The sequence below is a fragment of the Protomyctophum bolini genome (assembly GCF_963924005.1).
Source record: "Protomyctophum bolini genome assembly, chromosome: 21".
Classification (NCBI taxonomy): Eukaryota; Metazoa; Chordata; class Actinopteri; order Myctophiformes; family Myctophidae; genus Protomyctophum; species Protomyctophum bolini.
The window spans coordinates 20,717,917-20,740,988 of record NC_137882.1 but is presented as its reverse complement, the minus strand read 5'-3'; the positions used below and the strand labels follow the sequence as shown (position 1 = coordinate 20,740,988).

Here is a 23,072-nt window from a genome sequence, read left to right as displayed (position 1 = left end):
CTTGTGGACCAGACCCATTGCAAGATGCATGCAGTTCAGAACGAACTTTGTCAGCAATAAATATGTTTATATTTCATGATTAACACCCCTTGGAAGGCGGAATGAGGTTCGTGAGATAAAGATGTAATAGTGCCTAGAGTGTGTTTTTATTTAGTCAGTTAAAAAGAGCGTCTTTTATTGCCGTAATGTAAACACTATTGTCATGTGACATTGGCTGCAACACGTGGCTCCCGAAGGACTACGTTTACAAGAGTTAATTCATGTCTAATGTTTTATAGCTACAAGTTGACTTATGGTGATTAAGAAATATACCATTGGTGTTTATGGTCAAGTTTTGAAGTTTATTTTGGCTAAACTGTATACGTTGTATGACTTTGTATTTTGACTAATGTTGATTATATTTTCGTCATATCTCTGCAGTTTTTACGGTGCTTCTTGGTACCACACCAAAAATAAAGAGCATCAGTCTGAAACTCTACTGTCTCACTCTCAAAGTCCATACCAAGCCCAGGGGGCAGTTACAGTCATTTCCTTTACTGTTTTGCTTATACTCATCAAAAGTCTGAGTGTTCTTTAAAGGGCTATTTCACTTTCAAATGAAATAAACAAACAACATATAAAAATGAATGAAAAAAGTTAAAGAAAAAACACGACCTCCTCCAGTAGAACCAAGGACGGGTGCTTTCAAGTTTGAAGTTACAAACATGTTTGAAAGAGAAATATCCCATTAAGTGTTGTCTAATTTCTATCCGTACGTTATTTGAAGTAGATGGCACATTGGATTGGACTTTATGTGCTGCCATCTTTATGATCCGGACATCATTGCCATGAACTCTCTCTGTTTGAGGAGAGATAAACGCTTTTGGATTGTAGCTTTAACCCTTTTTGGGCGGGAACCCCTTTTGGTGTTTTAACTAAGCATTATTTTATACTTTAGCTATTGAAAAATAGCAGATCTACAAGGTCTGCTATTTTATTTTAATCGTAAAAATGCGGCACAAATCTTTTAATATGTATTCTTTCAGAGCGAACGTTTTTTCATTTCGATGTCAGGCCTAAATGGGTTAATGGATGAGCTTTGTTTCTGTGTATATTCAGGCGCAATTATGGTGCAATAACTTATATCCTATTGATCGCTGCTGTGTGCTGTATGTAAAACAATGACAAACTGTAGCCTTGAGAAACCTTTATTACCCGGCCATGCATGAACAAGATGTGATTATCAGAGCCTTTTGTGGAGTATATATATTTAAGAATGAAAATCATGCTTATTCCACATGGCGTTCTGATCATATTTATCATTGTTCCGTCAAATGAAATTCATCCTGCACTCCTGTGTGCTGCATCCAAATCAAATTTATTTTCTAAGCAGATGAATACTTCAAGGACATTGTTATTTGGCATGTTGTAGTGAAGCCCATAGGCTTAAGTGCATAGATTGAACTGCTCTATGTCCATTTGATAATATCACAATGCCCAACAAATAGATATTCAGATGCATACCTGGTGGCTGAATTATAATACTACAGTATTAGTTTTTTTTCTCCATGAGAGTTTCAAGTTAACTGCAATGTGATATATATGGCAGGGCAATGTGAGGCATTACACTCTTTGTATTCATTTGACATAGGTCAGATTCATGCCATTGTGCAAACATTGTTTTGTTTTATGTTAATTTTTTTTGCATTGGATGCGAGAAAGCTGAACAATTATTATCAGAAGAATAACTGTCAAGAACAAGCCTTCTCCAACACCTTTTAATTAATAATTGTCTCATCTTTAACACTTGCATGTCTCATTGAAGTAGGCTACTGTGATCTTTTTATAACACATTTTTTTTGTCCTTCAATTTCTGTTCAAATCAATCAAATCACATGTATTTATATAGCACATTTAAAAACAACTCTCATTGTACCAAAGTGCTTCACAAGTCAGAATATAATACAGTGCAGAAGTAAATAATAGAACAACAGGCAATTAAGACAAAATAATAAAAAATAGAAAGGTGCAAGATCATGTGGGGGATTCAAAGTCTTGTGAATATAAAAATCGTCAAAATATCAGGGCACGGTGGCACAGTTGGTAGTGCTGTCGCCTCACAGCTACAGTAGAAGGTCCCGGGTTCGATTCCCGCTCGGGACGCTGTGGGCGTGTCCTCTCCTCCGCGTCATCAGTGCCCATAGCCGAGGCCCTCACAAAAAACATACAGTAATCCTGGTCTATAAACTGCCTCCCCCTGGCCACCCGGGGCGCCTGATGGAGGGGAAAGGAACTGGTTGGAATAACGTGTTCCTTCACGCACTACGTCAAACCAGGGAAACTCCCCCCGTCAGGTGTAATGGAGCGACTTGGACACTCATGCATGAAGGAAGCATCTTTAAAAAGCTGCTAAAAGGGGTCACGGTGGTGCAGTCGGTAGTGCTGTCACAGCTTGAAGGTCCTAGGTTCGATTCCCGCTGGGGACACTGTGGGCGCTGTAGGCGTGTTCTCTCAGTTCTATCAGTTATCTATGCGCTACGTCCAAGCAGGGAAAAAGGCAGCTTGGACTCCTCATGCATAGAAGGAAGCATGAGGTCAGTCCGTTGCTCTCCCCAGGTTGGCAGAGGGAGTGTAGTGCCCAGGACTTGCATTAGATAATTGACACTGAGTGAAAGAAATGGGTTGAAAATTGTGGGATAAAAATTATATAAAAAAAAGCTGCTAAAAAGAAAAGCATTTGTTTGTTTATATGGCACCTCGTAACATATGTTTTCAACAGCATCAGGCATCAGGTGATGCTAAAGATGAGTCTACTCGTTTTATCAAATTAAATCTGTTTAATGGTCGAAAAGAGATGGAAAACCAGAAGCATGATGAACAATTGTCATTGTAAACTTGTGGTGAAAGTAAAGACAAAAACAGGTCACTGTATACATATCTTCAAGCTTGTCATTAAAGTGCTGTCTTTTCTTTTAAAATTAATGCATAATTTTTTTTTGGAGCAGCAGTAGCCTGAAATGTAAATATGGGCAGATGGCTAAATGGTCTTTTCTTCTCATTACAGGTAATGAACTTCATTCCTCGGTGAGCGGGAACCCTGACTGACGCAGGTGCTTGCTTTCCGCCACGCCACGCCTGCCTGCCTGCGCACCAGGGCCAGCCCACTCCCCTACACCAACCTCCCCAGACCACCACCCCCCCCAGCCCCACCCCCTCCCCCCAACCCCCCTCCCTACCTCCCCCAACGACCGATCCTCTTGTACACATCACATCTGATCTGAACCAAGGTCCGTCAGAGTGGCTTGGCTCCTGCCTTTGGACTTTGAACTCGGGGACTCAAAGCCCGCCAATGCTTACAAGGAACTGTTTGCTGCTGCCGTTCCTTTGGTTTGTCTTTCATGAAGGCTCGGTCTCCTGTACGCGGCCAGCCTTGGCGGTGGCGATGAGCAGGAGCCGGGCGGGAAGGGAGCAACGTCCCAGGAGCCTGGTGGGCCCGCCGCGCAATGGGCCGTTGGCCGGGTTTCAGCGCGTCAAGCGGGGCTGGGTGTGGAACCAGTTCTTTGTCCTGGAGGAGTACATGGGGTCAGACCCACAGTACGTCGGGAAGGTAAAGAGACGCCTTATTTCTGTTATAGTTATTTACAAGCATAGGAAAGAGATGATATAAATATAAGTAAAGTGCCGGGGAGAAATTGAATTGGTGGTAAATGGCGGGAGCGATGGAACATGAGGGAGATAGAATAGTCAATAGATGGACTGTGGCGTAAGTAGAATATGGTCCGGTCTACTCCAGTACCGTCACTGCTTTCGCTTCATTGCCTTTTTAATCTCATGATAGTGTGTTTTTTTAAGACATGTATTTCTGTTTCTGTTTGAGTGTTTCAAAGTTATTAATGGGGTAAGGTGTGCAGGGGTAAGAAGAAAAAAAGAAACTATACATGCATTTGGTTTCTTGCCAACATTTCTGTGCATTTCACTTGAATCTCCATGGCACACACATTGCGGTGCAGAGTGGATCGATGCATTCGATGCAATAAATTTAAATTTTATGGCTCTTGTAAAGCTGTCAGAACATCACAGTTATGAGCCAGGGGAAGATGCTGACAGCAATAGAAAGATAAAACGCCAGACCACTGTAAGCAGAAGTGAATTTCAGACTGAAAGACTCGGATACACCTTTCTCTTTGTTCTAGGGCATAAGACGACATTTTCTCTTTTTCCCCCAGCACATTCATTTAGTTTTTTCTCCCTTCTCAGCGGTGGCTTAAGACCACGTGCGGGTAACCTCTGCAGGGGTTTAAGGCTGTAGTTGTAATTTGGCACTCCTCGCTTACCCAGGATAATAGTAAGGCTGACTTATCAGGCCCAGTGCCGCTGCAATCGGCCCTGATGTGTTACGCCGTTTGTGGAAATCTCTGAAGGCTGAAGGCGAAATGAGGGAGAGAGGCCGCTGTCTGTGGCATTCTGAAGTCACTTAATCCCAGACTGCTGCACCGCTTCAAAATAATTGACTGATTCCCCCACCCTTGCGAAAGGCATTTGGACATGGCCCTTTCTTAATACAATCTTAAATAGAGTAAGGTGAATAAGTAACAGAGCTAACAGGATGAGACTTGAGCAGGTAATGCGTGCGTGCTAGGCGGTTGCAGGGTGTACTGTGACATTTTCTCCGGGCAAATTATCAAGCAGCAGTCATGGAGGGTGCCGTAATGGTGACAGTTTTGTTTTCAGTGCACATAAATGATCTCTAATGGGCTGTGCGCCTTAGTGGAATGAATGCCCAACCCTATAATACATCAATGCCTAATTGTGGCAAGGCATTCACTCCAGAGCATAAACATGATTACCATTCATTAGTTCCAGAAAAGACTTCAACAGCTTGCCGTGTGATGAAATGTCTTTTTCTTTTTTCTTTTGTATGCTACTGGTATAAAGCCTAGGCTGCATACAGCATACATTTTGCTTCCAGGTATGGGCTCTGCATAGAGGCATCTGGATATACAGGGCTCACAACTTAAAGCCCAAATTACAGCCATGTTTCCCTCTACAACACATTTCTTCGGAATGAAATGGCCAATCTCACAACGCGTTTCATTGTGATGTGTTGTGAGCTTGCAGATTGGCTGTTTTCTCTGATGACTACACTCGTACAATCACTTGCCTGTCCCCAGACGGAAAGACTGTTGTTCGGATCCCAGCACAACTGAAAAATATGTCGAAGTAATAAAAGAAGTTTGCTGGTTGTATAATATATACACCCTTACACCAGTGTGCCTATAGCATGTGAAAACGTGTACGTCACCAAGAGGGGGCAGCGTCTGAAAAGCTAGGGGCGGCCCTCTCGTGGTCTTTACATTCTAGCCCACATCACTCAGAATAGAGTGACTGTATGGTGTTGGTAGTGAACCAACACCAGGATGGATAGAAAGAACGTCTGGCCCAAATACATTACAAGGACAAGGAAAATGTTGTGAACAAACACGGCTGTGCTTAGATACTTTGTTGAACCTTATGTCTCTGCGCCTGTGCGCCATACAGCCGAGATCCAAGCCATTCTACGTCTTTTTTGTAAACATGATCAAATAGACAAATACTACAAATCATAAACACCAGTAATAAATAATCATATAGATCATGGAACAAATTACAGGAATGCATCAAATAAATAACATTACAGGATCTTCTCACTACTTCATTATATAAATAACATTACGGGATCTCAGTGCAAGAGAAGATACAGTTTAATAAACAGAGAAGAGAATTACTTATATTATATATTATATTAACGCATCAAGGTGGACGCAGAACTACCTCTTCACCCTTCAACATTTATAAACCAAATGAGACCAAATGTTTGCTCTGAGGGTTACACCTGGGCCTTTATAGTCCTACCACAGGTGTGGTGAATTAGTAGCCCCACCCATCACCAAATGAGGCAATCTCTTCCCACTCCACACCACTCTCAGCCAGAGAGTGGTGGGGTTTTCTACAACAACTATAGTGCCCCTAAAAACAACCTTGTGTCTTGTGAAACTTATACTCTTTGAGATACCATCACTTCTTATCTGGTAAAACCCTGACTTTTGATCTGGTTCCTCAATTGAATTGACGACGGTTGGTCTGATCATGTGACGATATAGTTGGACTCGGAATGTCAAACCAAGGAAACCAGACAAATCTGCCACAGGAAAAGATAATCCCTGGAGAGATTGTACTGGCACTGGTTTGAATTACATTTCGCTCACTCCAGGGTTGTGGGTCACCAATCGGAGCCCAGTATTCAAATGAGACTTTTTTTTGCTGTGACATTGGAATCTGTTTTTAATTATAATATCCATGCAGTGATATTAGTCTGGCCATGCCAGACTATCATTGTTTATGCTGTTCTTCAAGATGGACACACAGACACAGACTGACTGACACAACGCCCATTCCTTTCAGAATAGAAAGGCAGGGGAGATATGAATAAATCTGTCTTATCTAACCTCTACGGCACATCTCAGATCTGCCTGTTATGTGCTCATTGGAGACTTTGTTTTGTCGAGCCTTCTGGATCAGTAGGCCTAGTAATTCCATCAAACACTTTCAGCTCTTATTCCCTTGTGTTACAAACTCATGTGTCTAGGCGGGGTATATTGAGTGAGCAACATGTAAAGGAGGAACAGGAAACCATGATCTAATACAAAGTTTTAATATTTAATTTAATATTTATTTATATTTAATATTGAATATTGAATATAGGAGGTATTTACAATAAGTAGCTCTATAGCAAAATAAGAGACAATCAACAGAATATCAAACCTGAACTAAACGGAACAATCTCCTTTCCAAAGGGAGATTAGAACAGAGTGTGTGTGTGTGTGTGTGTGTGTGTGTGTGTGTGTGTGTGTGTGTGTGTGTGTGTGTGTGTGTGTGTGTGTGTGTGTGTGTGTGTGTGTGTGTGTGTGTGTGTGTGTGTGTGTGTGTGTGTGTGTGTGTGTGTGTGTGACATTAATATTAACCAACAAATATATATATTTATACTACTGTACATCATATCACTCATAATAACTACAGTAATACTCAAAACTAATCATAATAAACAATAAACACACACGCGACACAGTTGGCACCAACAATAAGACTTATTTCATTACTCTCCTATGTAGCCTCTTCTGATGGTAAAAAAATATGTGTTAATGGATCCAAAAATATAACAAACAGATTGAAGCAGGCACAGAAATGCACAAATTGGGCTTTGTCCTTACTGCTTTACAATGCTAATAACGCAGAAGTGCGAGAACGTTGAGAAAGCCAAACAAAAACAGTGAAAACCAGACAACACAACATCCCTAAGAGCCTCATCCACAGCGTTTAAATAAAAGCTTTTAATGAGGCATAATACTTTCACGCACTGCCACATTTATTTGCGAATTCCACAAATATACATAGATATCCACCTCCGGGCCATATGCTCATCATCCAGAAGACTTCACATGAAGCCTCGAACAGGATTTGCCTATTTGTTATGCGGCACACGAGAGACCGTTTTTCTAACGCTCCGAAATTAATATCACGTTCCAAGTACACACCTTGTCTTTTCACACTGCGGCGATGTCAAGCTCACAGAGGTCACATCTGTACATACGAGCCGCGTGTCACCAAAGAACAGGGAGCGGGGCTGAGGGGGGACGACTGTGATGAATCTGCTGTGCTGTTATGAGTTCTCTCATCTTGTCTATTTTTGGTTAATGAATGCAAACAAGGCAGTCTTTCCTTTTCTTCTGCGGTACCAGAGGGAAAATATGCAGCCTCGACAGTTTTATTGTGGTGTTGGGGGGACAAGGTACTGAAGCAATTGATACTTGAGATTTGATGTCCTCCAAAGGATGACAGCTTTTTCATTTTTTTTAATTGAACAGTATAATTGGCATGTTCAGTTCAGTTCAGTTTTATTGTTAATTTATTTACATGTTCTTGTCAAAAGGCATGTTAGGACTGCTAGACAAGTTTGCTTACAGTGCGTTTACAGTGAACCCGTTGTGCAGCAGTAGACTGGGGCTATGGTGATAGAACTTGCAAGGTCACAGCGGTTTGCACACAAACTCTGGCTCACACCTGGGACCTGTCTAATACAATCACACCCTTGTACTGTAGTGATTTGGTTTTTATTGCCTTAACCGCAGGGCAGTTTAGTGGCTAAGAGTAAGGGAAGGATGTGGCTTGTATTCCCTCTGATGCATTTCCTTACTTATACAACTGATTAATATACAAACTTATTGTGTTTGAAATCAGAGTTGACAGTGGAAGTTATAATTATATTGATAATAAGTTATACATAAGTAAATGAGTAAGAAAAGCCTGTTTAGTCCCATTGACCACAGCAATTATTTGATTGGGTGATGTATGATGTATGATCATAAGAGCGCCCCTCACTTCAATCAAGTGTGATTTTTAATGAATTAAGGAACATGCAAGGAACAAGCAATTTGTGGGATAAGTAGCACAGCTGAGTCTGAGGGTTGTGCCCATGAAAATATTGCCAAATCTTCTCTGCAAACATCTTATTCTGCTGTTGCTATTGACTCTTGCTTGGCATTGTATGATGGATTGTCTATCAGTAGCAAGGAAGAAAGACCTACTGGCATTTTACAATTTATTTACGCCATACAAGGATTTCAAAACACGTTGTACATCATTATGTTAAACTATCTAATGCAATCCAAAAACAATAATAATATGGTGGGGGTCTCTGAGGTTAAATTAATGGTTAAAAGTTGGGCATGCTGCACAAAAAAAGCACTACGCAACTTTTTACATTTTACACAATCACTGTTATGTACTGTATCTGCATCTGCATCTTTGCAAGGTGTTTGAAATGTATCTCCACCTTTTCATAAAACGCATTCAATTTTTAGAAATCATTGCAGCACCACATAATGATGCGTTTGAGACCTTTTTTGTTTGTTTCCCTCTCTTTGTTTTTTCCATTATTTAGATGAAGCAAGGATTTCGCAGAAGATCAGCAATTAAATCCCAGTCTGCCTTGGGGAATAATGTAACATGGCTGTATTATGTACTCAACAATTTGATAATGTTTTTAGCCTTTCCCAGCACTAGTAATCGACAACCAATAACTGCCATTGCTAGTTTGCCCATACAGTACGTCAAGCCAAGCCTCCTTGCTCTCAATCACTGTAATAGCTACTCTTTGCTGAGGTCAGCATCGCTTCCCCTCAGCATTTCACCCTACTGAGATATAAGCCTCTATCCCACACACACATAATGGATATAAAAAAGGTTTTGTGACACGTTTTGTTACTTAGGACAGATGGATGCATGATTTATAAACATTATCGCCAGGCACTTAGAAGACTAAAGTGCTGATTCACACACCGAACATATTGTACGTAGATCTACTAGCCTAGAAACATTCACCGGCCAGTATTTCTTAATTTTGCTTTGTTTATTTGTCATGCCTCCGGTGTGTAAAGACCATTTAATCATAAGCAGCACTTCCAGCCAGGCTCTAAGGTTCCAGTCCTGTACAAAGGTTTATATACAGTGAGTCATATACAGTGAGTCAATGTCATAATTCCTGTTTTTGCGGGATGCAGCATGCTTTCCCAGACACAGTTGGTCGCAAGGAAAATAATCAATTCCACACTATGCTTGGCTATTCAATTACTCTTGTATTGTGATTGAAGGCTCATGAAGATTTTTTGGTATGGTGGTATGGGCATAATGTTTTCAAAAAACATCGCAAACTGTTTTGCCACGGTTAGCGGGCCTCCATCATGTTGCGTCCACTCTCGAAAGAACAACACAAAGGAAGCACAAAATGATTCAGTCAGTGGGCAAGCACAGTCAGGGCGAATCAATTCAAGGCACCAAGGTTTGGACCATTGTGTTCTTAACCCATTTTGGGCGAGAACCCGTTTGGTGTTCACGTTGTGCTTTAGCTATTGAAAAATAGCAGATCTACAAGCTCATAGCGCACCACCGAGTGGCGCGCTACGAGCTTGTAGGTCTGCTATTTTTGAAAAATCGACTGTCATTTTCAAACAGACATTTTTAGAATCTGATATCAGGTCAAAATGGGTTAACCAGCTTCACATAGCTACATATTATGCATTGTGAAGTTTGCTGGGAGACCGATCAATTTTGTTGCGGAGGTTGTTAAATGCAAAGTGTGATGCCGAGGACCAGAAATGGAGAGGAGAAAACTCTGAGGCGGCACTGCACTACTCGAGTGGATGTGACACGTTGAAAACATGTGACCGGTGTGCGGTTGCACAGCCCAATCAACCGCCCCCGACCTCTAATGGATAAAGGTTGCTCATTTGAATAAAAGTCAATAAACCAGCGTTTGCGGGTGAGGTCGACTCCAACAACTTTGTTTATCCGGCTCGCTTCCTGGCTTTGACAAGCAGTGGCCATCCCTTCCATTTTTATATTGATGGCCCTGCCTCATGGCCTCGTCCAACATCGTGGCATAGATTTATCACCGGCACGAGGGGCCACATAATTTAATCTTTCAGTGGGAACCCATCAGTAGGTCATAAAACCTTTTCAACAAGACTTATGCCCTGATTGATTGCCACGCCCACCAACAAAGAAAGCTTTCATCTTCCCACGGTATGAAATTCACCAGCCCGAGCGGCATAACTACCCCGTGTTCCGCATCATTAAAGACAACCGGGGTTTTGAATGTTGTGGCATTTAGCTGTAAACCGCTTCCAAACATGCAGGGGGCTATTAGAAATTAAATGAAATACGGGAAAAAAATAATAAAAGCCTCTTTAACCGTGCAAGTGCTTTGATGATGATGGCCACCGCTGTAAAATACCCCAGCGTGGTTGCACGGAGGCAGGGTAGTTAATTAACTTTTACTCCGGGACTCGCAGGCTTCGTATCTGTAACCCACCGTGTCAGTACCGTGGAGGGGGCAAACTCAGTGACCCGTGAGCCAATCAAGGTTATTGCGAGCAGAGACCAAATGAAGTGGCAGATAATTATCCTGTTGATCTAGCCATGAAGCATGGCTAATGCAGGAGCTGGGTGTCTGTCTCACACTGCATAAGTGCACCTTCACTGATACAGGTGTGTGTGTGTGTGTGTGTGTGTGTGTGTGTGTGTGTGTGTGTGTGTGTGTGTGTACAGTATTATAAGTAATACTGTGTGTTTTTACGTGCATGTTCAGCAATTAGTCGAATCAATGTCAATGAAATTATCTCAAGAAGCCGTTACATTTTGGTTCAGGGAAATATAAAAGACGATAAGTTCAATGTGTATAACAACGAGCTTGCATATAAACAGTCTTGCAATATAGCGTCCATCTCATTGCGGTGCAGAGCTCAAAATACTTCACGGTTTGCAGACGCAAAGTTAATTTGAACGGATCGCTGTAGCGAGAATTATGCATGAGTCTTGCCAGGCACTCGTTAGAACATGTTAAGAAATTTGAGGACCATTTACAATGGTAATGCATGTTGATGATGAATGCCTCGAGAAGCCCTGGAAAAGCACTACGGACACAAAATGAAATCTAATGACGTCGTCCATCTATCCTGCCACTGGAATACCTTTCCATAAATTATCTTTCTCTTTGATAATGGAGCCCCCACCCCATCCCCTATGCCTTTCCATGAATTCCCTGAAAGATATTTCCAAATGGTTCCGCTAATGTCCCCAATCAGTATAACTTATTTGGCCCCTTGTTCGTATCTCGGCTGTGATGTGCAATGTGTCACGTGATTCTGGGCAGAAAATGGCACGCCTGTATCAGTCAATAAATATTATATTGTCTAATCAAGTGTGATATGAGAAATGGGGAATCCAAGATCAATAACTATCACATAGGTTAATGAGATGTACCGTATCAGACATTGCTCGAGTGCCGTGCCATGCCATATTCTGAGGAAAACACGTGTAATATTATCATTTTGGATCAATTCTAGGAATCTCTCTGCACCTCTTTATTAACGGATATCGCTGCTTGCCATGTTTAGATGGTTAGTATTGGTTAATAATACTGGGTGGGTACAACTTCCTAATCCTTCATCCCTCACCCCTCTTCACAACCAGTGAGTGTGTGAGATTGGGCTGGGCGAATGTATAATAAATATTGATATATACAATTTTATGTATGTATTGTATGTACTAGTCCTTACCCGTTCTGAATATATGAACAGCAAATTAACAGTATTATAACTGTTGCCAAGGCAATGCCCCGTCTGGGTGGAGTTAAACCCTGTTGTTGTTGCGTGTTAACGGTAGGCGGTTAAGAAAACGTCTCCATTTGGCCACCCAGAGTCCCCGACAGATAAGCATTCCGTTATGATGGAGCTGTTCAGTGTGTGACGCAGCCACGCTGTGTGCACACAGGGCTGTAACCTGTCGTTGCCAGTGTCCAGGCTTTGAGCGTGAATGTAGCTCATGTGTACGGCACGGCGAAGGAGGTGGTAGAGGAGGGAGCGGACAGTGTGGTGTCGAAACAGATGTTGTGCGGAAAACCCAGTATTAATCAGTGTCCGTCCCAAAATGCATTTCACTGGTGGCACTGGTGACACGTGATTTCCGGGGGGGGGGGGGGGGGGGGTTGTTTTTGACACAAATTAATTTAATTAAGATGATTGTTAGAAGATTGAGGTTGGAGGACAGGGCTGTGCGGCGCTACTGTAGGTTCCGTGAGGCTGTCCGTGCATTGTGGTGTTGTGAGGAGGCGCTTTGCTCTATGCGGAAGTGGACAGACACACACACACACACAGCGGTGCTTGAATTTAATAATGGTGTGTGTGTGTGTGTGTGTGTATATATATATATATATATATATATATATACACCATTATATATATATATATATACACACACACACACACACACACACACACACACGTATAACCTGCTTCTCAATTGTTCGATGATTGATTGAATAGGACAGAAATAGGACAGAAATGTAAAAAACAGTACAGTCAAACAAATAGTCTAAAAGGAATAGCACCTTGCGGTCTTGTTTCCAATTTACATGAGCAAGATTAAGTTGGTTATTGGTTCTAACTATCAAGAGTGCAAGTTGTCAGAGTTTCTTTTTTCTCCATTCTTTTTTTTGATGAATGCGTTTACGACCGCATAGCAGGTGAGATGTGGCAAGAGCTGTGAACAGCTGTAATAGGTTTTCAGAGCAGGGTGTAGGCCCCACTGCTATCTGCTGTGATCTATCAGTCTAGTCCATTTCACTCCTCTCTCTCAAGGCACACAAGGCACAGGCACGTGCATGCACATATACACCAGCTGTCCACACACATTAACATTAACTTCCAGCAGATGCACACACGCAAGCACACACACACACACACACACACACACACACGTCCAAGTCTTGCACATTCACGGTTATCACTTGGCAGACACTGCCAGCAGTTGCATATCTAGTGTAGTCCCCTGATTTGTATGTACAGTATGTTTGGCTTCCATTCCCTGTTAGCTGACTGAGAGGTCTGTCACAAACCAAACAGTCAACCACCTAGCGAGGCTGTCAGCTGTGAAAAGGAGATTTGCGTGCCAGTATCGATCGTCTGCAGCAAGTAACCCAAATCTGCCATGTTGTTTCTTGTTCTTACTACCAACCAAAGTCCTGAATCACTGGAAACACCAGGCCCAAAAAAGATTACAGCTTTAACATTACATCATATCCTATTTAATTTGAAAATTTCTGGGGCGAACATTCAGTGAAAATTGCATATTTGATCTGCCATTTTCGGGAAAGATATTCAGTTTAAAGCAAAAACAGGAGGGGGCCCAGTATAGAGCCCTGGGAGACTATACTGTACAGTATGTATACTGGGTATAAGTGGGTTAAATAAGATGTCTGATCAACGTTCCAATCATGGGCATGGACTTTCTTTGGTCCTCTGCAATACACCTGCATAGTGTGAAGATGATCGGATGAGGGGTCTGCGACACATGTGAGGCCGCCTGGAGTGGGTCTCTTCAGGGGAACTGCTCATCCGATCGACTTAACTCTTGACACTGCACTCCCCTGGGTTCTCAGAAAAAAAACACCCACTTCAGTGTGAAGTCGATCGGATGAACAATTCTTGATATGCGAAAGACATAAATGCGCATAAATACAGACAGACAGACCTCTGCTTCAGAATTTGGGACAGGGACCTACAGCAGCAGGGAAAAAAAAGTTTGTTTCTTTTCATTGGGTACTTTTATTTACAGTTTGTAATAAACACAGTGGTACGATTTCAGTTCACAATGAGCAAATGACTTGTTTCAACATGTCAGCACCATGCACCGGCGTAGGGTCAGTTTAGAGCTTGCCCAGTCTAACTTCGAAGAGAGAGAGGGGGGCGAAAAAACTAGAAAAACAACAAAAGATAGCCTACTTTGGCAGCCCTTGTGCATGCACATTTCTGTTAGTAGCAAACCATGCAAGCCGCCTTTGTTTGAAATTGTCCCCCATAAGCACGTCGGCAAAACCATTCACACCTATCGGCCAGATAGCCGTGAGCGAGCGAGCGCGCGCGCGCGCGCGCGCGCACACACACACACACACACACACGTTGTGCATGACACCAATTGAATCCAATCAAGAGAGAGAGAGCATTCAATCTTATTGTGTAACAGTTCCAATATTGTCCTTTTTCTATCCCTTTATTTTTCATTGCTTCCAATTTCAATTGTTTACCCTTGATCCTGTATGAGCTCCCTCTCTTGATTGGATGGAATTGGATTGAAAATGCACTTTCGGTTTACTAAAGAACTGGAGAGACGGGGAAACCCCTGTTACTGAACAAACACTCTATTGCAATGTTTACTCTCAAAATATAGAGCTCTTTTACTCTTACTGACAAGAAATATCACAAAGCATTGGTTTTCGATGCTTTCAAAGTGGGAGTTCCGTAGCCTGAATTTTCGTTTCACTTCATCGCCAGAATATATTTTCTTAGTGGACGTGGCTAGCGATTCAGGGCTGGAGCCAGGCTAGGAGTTCCGGGACTTCCAATTGGGTGCCCAGCGAAATTTGCAGTGGTAGAAAAAAGTACTCACTTGTTTTACTTAAGTAAAAGTACCAATACTGCAATGCTCACAATGCGACGCATTGTGAGCATTGTGAGCTTGTAGATCGGCTATTTTCAAATGGCCGAACTGTATAGTGTTGAAGTGGTTAATTTATGTTTTGTAATCAAAATTTTAATCTCCAAAGTAACTAGTAACTAAAGTTTAAAAAAAATATGTAGTGGAGTAAAAGTACAAATGTTGGTCTGGTTTGGACTAAAACAATGACAATTCTTTTTCGTTGACTACCTTTTTTCACTGACAACATCTAAGCTATGATGACTAAAACTACAGGACTAAATATATTGACAATTTCATCAACCGATAACAACTAGACTAAAATGTTAGGGAGGGACTATAGTGCAGAAGAGATCCAGTAGAACTTAAAGACAAGTAATTTTATGCTTGGTTGGGCTCGGGTGTTATCCATTAGCCATTACGACGCCCTCAAGGCCTGCCAGAATACATTTAGACTAAATCTAAATCTGTCGACTATCAACTGTACTAGATTTAGTTGAGTAAAATTAGACTCAACACAGAGAGAGAGAGAGAGAGCGCTGTGAGAGACCTGGTGGAAGTGGGATCGCAAATCGTTTTAGGCCCAACTCGCTGGCCGTGAAACCTCCCGGTCGGAACGCTGCCAGTCTTGTGTTTACCAAGGTCAGAATATGTGTTTGTCCATTGATCTGAGCTCAGATAGTCTTACATAAACAGAGGATAGTACAAAATTGAATTCAGAGCCAGCCAACAGGGACTACTGCTATATCCCTGCTAATACATTGTATTTGTGTGTGTGTGTGTGTCTTTTTTTTCTTCAACTTATTGTTTTTATTGTCATTGCCGGGGTAGACTACATTTTATACACAAGCATCATAGCATCATTCGGTTCTCAGTACAAAATTCACATTGTCTCCCCAAGGAGACAGCAGCAACATTAAAAGTAACACATTTGAAAAAATAATAATAATCATGAATAATAATACTAATAATAATAATAAAGTGAAGAAATGTAAACATGAAAGACAACATCTGATCGAGTAGTTCAGTCAACGGACATGAAAGAAAAAGAAAAAAGAAAAGAAAAGGAAAGAGGGGAAGGGTCCATCAATCAAAGAGAATGATATAGTATGCGAGTTACAGAACGTACCATACATATTTTTATAAATACTGTCACAGTGCGCATCTACCCACATATTGTACAATCATATCACATTAAACATTCATAATCTCTTTGTAGAAATACATCTTGGTAATGTCAAATCTCGATGCGTTGCGAAGGGCGTCCATTTCTTAATAAATTGCTCATGTTGTAGCCTCGCCAAATAAGTAATTTCTTCCATGTCTCTAATTTCTTTTACTTTATTCAGCCATTGTTCGTGGGTTGGAGGGTGTTTTCCTAGCCAATTTATTGTGATAGTCTTTTTGGCCGCTGTTAACAATGTCTGGAGGAGGTACTCCTAGAATAGCTGTCTTGAAATCTTGTGGTATCTGAGTGTCAAACACTTTTTTAAGCACCTCGCTGTGAACGCATTATCAAACACCTTTTCAACATCTGTAGCACAACTGGAGGTGCTGCTTGTTGTGTTGGCGTGTCAAACCATGTTGACATACGTACGTACCATGATGCCACCGAAAACAACTACACATCATAATACTACATGGTGGTGAAAAAAGTTTTGAAATGCTGAAAGTTTTGCTTCGAAAGGGTGAATATTTATTTTGAAGCATTGTAGAGTGTATGTATTATTGCAGAATATGTTTTTGTCGGATTAATTAAATAGACAAAGATCTGCTGTACAGAAAAAAATAATAAGCTTGTCTGTGAAACCACAGTAACGCCATTGTGCAAGATATTTTTGCCTTCATTGATATATTAACAGTAGTTCGACAGGAAAGGGGGAGAGAGATGGGGGGAAGACACGCAAGAAAAGGACGACGGATCGGGACTCGAACCCGCGATACGCTGTCGCTGGATTACCTTGGTGCCTGGACCGCTTGGCCGACCCAGGCCTGTGCACGTTTTTTTTTGACGACGGCACATTCAGTTGATATTTACAACTGGATGATGATGCTCGGTTTGCCCCGCTGAATCCACGGAGACAGCAGACACAGAACATGTCCCCAAACACTGAGGTAAACTTGTTGTTTTGTTTGATTCAGAGTGCCACCGAAAAATAGTTTCCAATAGCTTGTTATTTTGCGTCGAGTAGCGCTGTTTGCAGGCTACACGCATGATTGCCTCGGCCAGTAAAATACATCTCCCACATGAAACCTGGTATAATCTTCGTCGTACGGCGTATTGCATGCTGAAAATAGCAGATCTACAAGCTCACAATGCATTGTGTCCACCACACGTTGTGAGCTTGTAGATCAGATATTTTCAGCACGTGGAAATATGCAGGCTGAGACGTTCAGAAACTTTTCCCTTTTCAATAAAAGCACATCAGTTTTCACATGTTTGGGGCTTCATTCCATATATAGATGGAAGCAATTACATGAGGTGCTGCTTGTTGTGTTGGCGTGTCAAACCATGTCAACGCCAGTTTTTTTCAGTTCATGGTTCTATTTTGGAGTGTCGTTGACACATTGCCAAATTACATACGCACCATGATACCACCGAAAACGACTACACATCATCAACTACATGGTAGTGAAAAAGGTTTTGATTTTAGTTTAGTCATAGTCATTTGAATAAAACATTTTGTTTTAGTCACATTTTAGTCACCTGAAATGTTTTAGTTTTAGTCTAATGTTTAATGTTTTATTTTTTGTCTGACTAACACGACTTGCCATATGCTGTCCGTGGTGTGGCTATTCCGATGGCAATTGGTTTCCCACCCTACAGGCAAATTCACTATAGGATGTGTGTGTGTGAGAGAGAGAGAGAGAGAGAGAGAGAGAGAGAGAGAGGCGCCATGGTGCTGAACTAAGTAACTGTAGCTGCTGTCCATGGTTTTGAAGTAACTGTGGCTGCTTTCCGTGGTCCTGAAATAACTGCAACTGCTGTCCATGGTTCTGAAGTAACTGTAGCTGCTGTCCATGGTTCTGAAGTAGCTGGGGCTGCTGTCCATGGTTCTGCAGTAACTGTAGCTGCTGTCAATGGTTCTGAGGTAACTGTGGCTGCTGTCCATGGTTCTGAAGTAACTGTAGCTGCTGTCCATGGTTCTGAAGTAGCTGGGGCTGCTCTCCATGGTTCTGCAGTAACTGTAGCTGCTGTCAATGGTTCTGAGGTAACTGTGGCTGCTGTCCACGGTTCTGAAGTAGCTGGGGCTGCTGTCCATGGTCCTGAAGTACCTGTCACAGTGTTTTTGCTGTCGGCCAACCCTCTAGTCAATTTTAATGCAACAATATCTCCTTCAAATATTTTCCAATTTCATTGAATGATACATCATATGAAAGCTTACATTCTGTACTTTAATAATCTGTAAAAAACTACTCTGGCCGAAATAAGTCCCTTTTTGTCAGCTCCAGTCACATATGATAATGTGTTCCAATGGATCTAATGTAGTTATTTAGTCACCAGCTCTTGTGACTACTTGCACTTTCCAACCCTTTGCTTTGTGAAACATCAGGTGCTTGTAGATCGGCTACTTTCGCTACTTTGCACAACACTCTTGTACGGCAAAGTTGGGCATATATTTATACACTATTAAATCAATCAAATGTAATAGTTTTTTAGAAAACTGCAACAGAGTACAGTCAAACACTTATTCCAAAATAGCTTGCGGTCTTGTTTCCATTTAGGCCCTATGCAATCAATTCATAGACATGACTATGGAAGGTTTATGCCGAATGGCAACCATATGCATTCCTAACATGAAACCAAGATAATCCTGGTTTCAATGATCCAATTATAGTGTTTTCCACAGAGATTGGCTACATATACCACTTTAATGACTCAAATTAATCAATCAATATACAAGGTCCATAACCAATGAGGGGCAGAGAGCTACAATTCCTACAGAAAGCGGCTAAATAGCATGCTTTCCTTTTAACTAGCCTACCGCACAGAAGTGCAATTGGATTTATTTCCTCCACCAAGATAAATGTTTTCAGCTACAGTACAGTAAATACCATTGAGTATTGTTGAGAAAAGTAACATTCATAGTAGTTATAGTTATGACGGTCTCTTTGTATAGCTGCTGTATCTGTGCCTTGAATGGAGGAACATTATAATTGCTCCTCTCCTGTATTGTCAAAACAAGGCAAGGTTTGCCTAGTTTTTCCTGTACCTAAGTACAAGAGGTTTAGTGTCAGAGGCATGTGTGTTGTATACTGTAGCGTATACATTCTACTAGCAAAACAAAACTGACATCATATCATCGTCCGCTTCAATACAAAACAAACTTTAATGTGTATGTAGCTGCAAGCTATCCATCGGGGGAACTTCAGTGTTTGAATAACAAGCCGGGCTACTGTAGCAAAACTGTTTACTGTTTGCATTGGGGGAATCTAACAATGATTTCTAAGCTTTGGCTGGAAAAATGCGGGAAAATGTGGGAATGAAATGTATATTTGCCAGAGATAACAGCCTACTAGCAAAAGTTAACATTTTCAAATAGAAAAAGCTGCAGAATATGTCCACCAAAAGTCCACATGTAAGCTATAATAGCGTTATTAGTCTTGTAGGCTATACTCTTGGCCAAATGGCTGGCGTGCCCAACACATGAAGTTGATTGATTATTGAAAAGACAAACAGAGGAGAAAGTGTAGTGTGCCTCTCTGCCAAGCAGAGATTGCAAATTGGCTTTTTTACTACATACATCTTTCACATCTTACACATCTTATCACACTCTTATCACACCCTTATCTGGCTTTTTCGCTTTAGTCACTTTCTCTTGCATTCTCTGTCTGTCACCTTTTCTCTATTTCGCCCCCCCCCCCCTCTCTCTCTCTCTCTCTCTCTCTCTCTCTCTGTCTCTCTCTGTTGCCCATTTTCTTGGATTTACATAATGTTATCAGTAATACCACAATCAGAATTCAGCACAGACATTCAACATGTCCGTTGATTCATTGTATAACTTGTAAATAAGTGCTGCAAGGCATAAGAATACAAACCAGTGCCTGTGTTCTGTTGGGCCCAATGTGGCACAGTTTAAAAAGAGACCTTCTCATTAAAGAATCTCTTTATGTAATTGATTACCATTGTTGCAGTAATGGAATTTATAATTAGTACCAGCCAACCTTTGCTTCTAATTAATGAGTCTGTGGGCCTACAGTATTCTTTCCCCCCTTCCTTTATTTGCATTCATGTTTCTGTTTCATCTTTAATTGTGCTTTGTTGAATAGTTTTGCAGGTGTCTCTCCTCCTGGGTACTCTTGGGTAAACGGTAGCAGCTGTTGCTGCTGTCAATCATTGTGGGACTATCAAACGTAATGTCCTGTAAATGTGTTGACACAGTAGCAGTATATCACCATGCAATTCAGAGGTCCTCCAACTGGACAGCGCTACTGCTGTTGACTGCTATAGTCAACAGCAGTAGTCATTTACACAACGTGTCGCACGTGTTCTTCAGAATAATGAGTAAAGGCGGGTCACAGCCTGCACCGGTTTCGCCCCGGCGGCCTGGGACAGGGGCGTTTTGTCTCCCTTGTGGGGAACTGGCCACAGCCTCCCGCGTCGGAAAAGCGGGCGTCGCCTGTTCTGTTTTTCTCACTTGTACTGGTTTCTCACTTGTGCTGTAACATACACACACCCACCCACACGGACACACGCACACACAGGCACACACACACACACACACACACACACACACACACACACACACACACACACACACACACACACGCATTTATCATGTAGAGTGTATATAGTAATATTTGAGATTAGATTTTGTGTATTGTGTAATTATACACTATAATTATTAAGTGTTTCTTGAAAAACTGATAGTTCACCAGAGTACCTTTGCCAGCCCAGGAGTGGTTTCTATGGATTGTGTTGTGTTGCTCTAGGTCTAGGACATTGCCTTTCTGCTTATGTGCTGCTGCTGTTCCATTTTGAATTGTAAAGTACCCTTTGTACTACCACAGAGTTTTTGTAACTTTTGATATATATATATATATATATATATATATATATATATATATATATACATTTTTTTGTTCTTGTCTTTGTTCATTTTCAATCGTCTTCTTTGTTATCAATGCATGGCAGGGCACTGAACGGCCAGCTGTGTGGGTGTGACAATCCACTTGTGCTTCGATGCACACAGGGGCTATAGCTGCCATCCCCACCCACACTCTGTCGTGCACAGGTTATTTTATCTTCTCTAGTTTGAATCGTATTCCTGTGTGATGAGAACTAATTTCTTCATGTGCATTGTTCTTTTTATATATATATATGCAGATGTATTTAACAAAGTGTTGCAGTAAGTAGGTGCATAGATTCAATCTTAACTACTGTAAATCAACATAAATTAGTGCATGCTTATAATTTGTTGCTATTTAAATCAAGAAGTCAAATCAAAAGTAGAAACTGTATTTCCTCCACTCAGTGCTTAATACCTCAACTTTATATTCAGTTCACTCAAGTTCACTCACCGTATTAACAGTACAAAGTAGTAAGTATGCAGGAGTGGGTGAAAGATATTTCTGGCAAGGTTCCTTTCCTATGACACAGCAAAATTCTCACATAAATAATAATTAAATAAGATGAGATAAAAGTGCATAAAAGGTATAAAGGTAGGCTATTATGGCACAATAATGCTGCTTTACTTATTTACTGCACATATAGTCAAAGAAAGATAGGCTACAGCAGCTTCAAATATGCTGTGTTCCCCAGACTAGTGCTTATTATCAACTATAGATAAAAATGTATAAGGATATGTGCTTAGCTTAACCCATTCTGACCTGAGATCAGATTATAAAAATGTCTGTTTGAAAATGACAGTTTTCTGAAAAAGCTATGTTTCTATGTCAGTCGTTCTTCGATTTAACCCTTTAAGTGCCGGAAGTGCATCAAAATAGAAGCTCCGGAGTGCCGGATTTGTCTGAGTGCTTTTACTCTGAAAGCCATGAACCGGAAACACTTTCTTAAAAAAGTTGACTTGACAAAGTGACCTCACAATCTCCGATCATCTTAATATATTTATATACGCTCCAAAAAGCGTTCATATTTTGCGGGAGATACGGATGAGGAGCAGAAATGAAGCGCCAGCATATCGATCCATTTATCACCACGGAGAGCGCCCTGGATGAGGAGATACGAGTCATTCTTTCCGCCGCGCTAACATGGGAGTCAATGACAAGCTAATAGTTGCACAGAGCGTTAGCATACGGCAAGCGAAATGCAAAAAAAAAAAATAGGAATAATTCTGAATATTCTTATCTCGCCCCGTGTCGTTTGGACGTCGCTAGGACGTCCACAGACGTCGAAGGCACCTCTCGGTTCCAATCCTTATGACTTTTCCAGACGATTTATGTACTAAATGTGTTAAAAAGAATAGCATACCTACAAGCTCGTAGCTATGAGCTTGTAGATCTGCTATTTTTATATAGCTAAAACATAATGTAATGCTAACACCAAAAGGGGTTCCCGCCTAAAATGGGTTAAGGGTGGACAGGTCAGTGTACCCGTGGGTGCTAATATGGAGAAACAAGAAAGTACAGATTGCAGGCAAAAAGCGCAGCAGGCAAAAATATGGGAGAAATATAGTGGTGGTGGTGCAAGGGGATGCAATTTAAAAATATCGTTTTCCAATTCATGTCATACTGTATACTGTCGCTACTTGAGGACATGAGTGATGACCTAGAACGGATGGGATAGTTCATTCCCATTTTATATTTTTACTGTTTCACTTACTTCACCTTAGACTTTCCAGCTCGTTGGAAGAAAATGTAATTGTCCCCTTCCTGCTTTCCTCAGAGTGCCCTCCAAACCACTGCATACATCATTTTCCCCTCCAATGTTTTAATTGGACGATTGCATTTGATGCGAATGGTCATAGAACAGTAAATCATGGCGGCCAGCTACACTCCTTAGTTGAGTGCCTGTTTAAAAGGTTTAGTGCTCTCCCCAGTATAGTGTATGCCCTCTTGTCTCTTTG

General features: G+C 41.4%; 1 protein-coding gene across 1 annotated transcript in view; it reads left to right on the top strand.

Moving 5' to 3' along the window:
- Positions 1 to 3,328: 3,328 nt before the first annotated feature.
- LOC308336416 (cadherin-12-like) overlaps positions 3,329 to 23,072 on the top strand; it is a gene marked incomplete at both ends in the record, with an annotated part of 96,709 nt that continues 76,965 nt past the window's right edge. The window contains one exon of the mRNA XM_080793779.1: positions 3,329 to 3,586. Coding sequence (XP_080649905.1) covers positions 3,329 to 3,586 — 258 coding nt within the window. The remainder of the gene's footprint in view (positions 3,587 to 23,072) is intronic.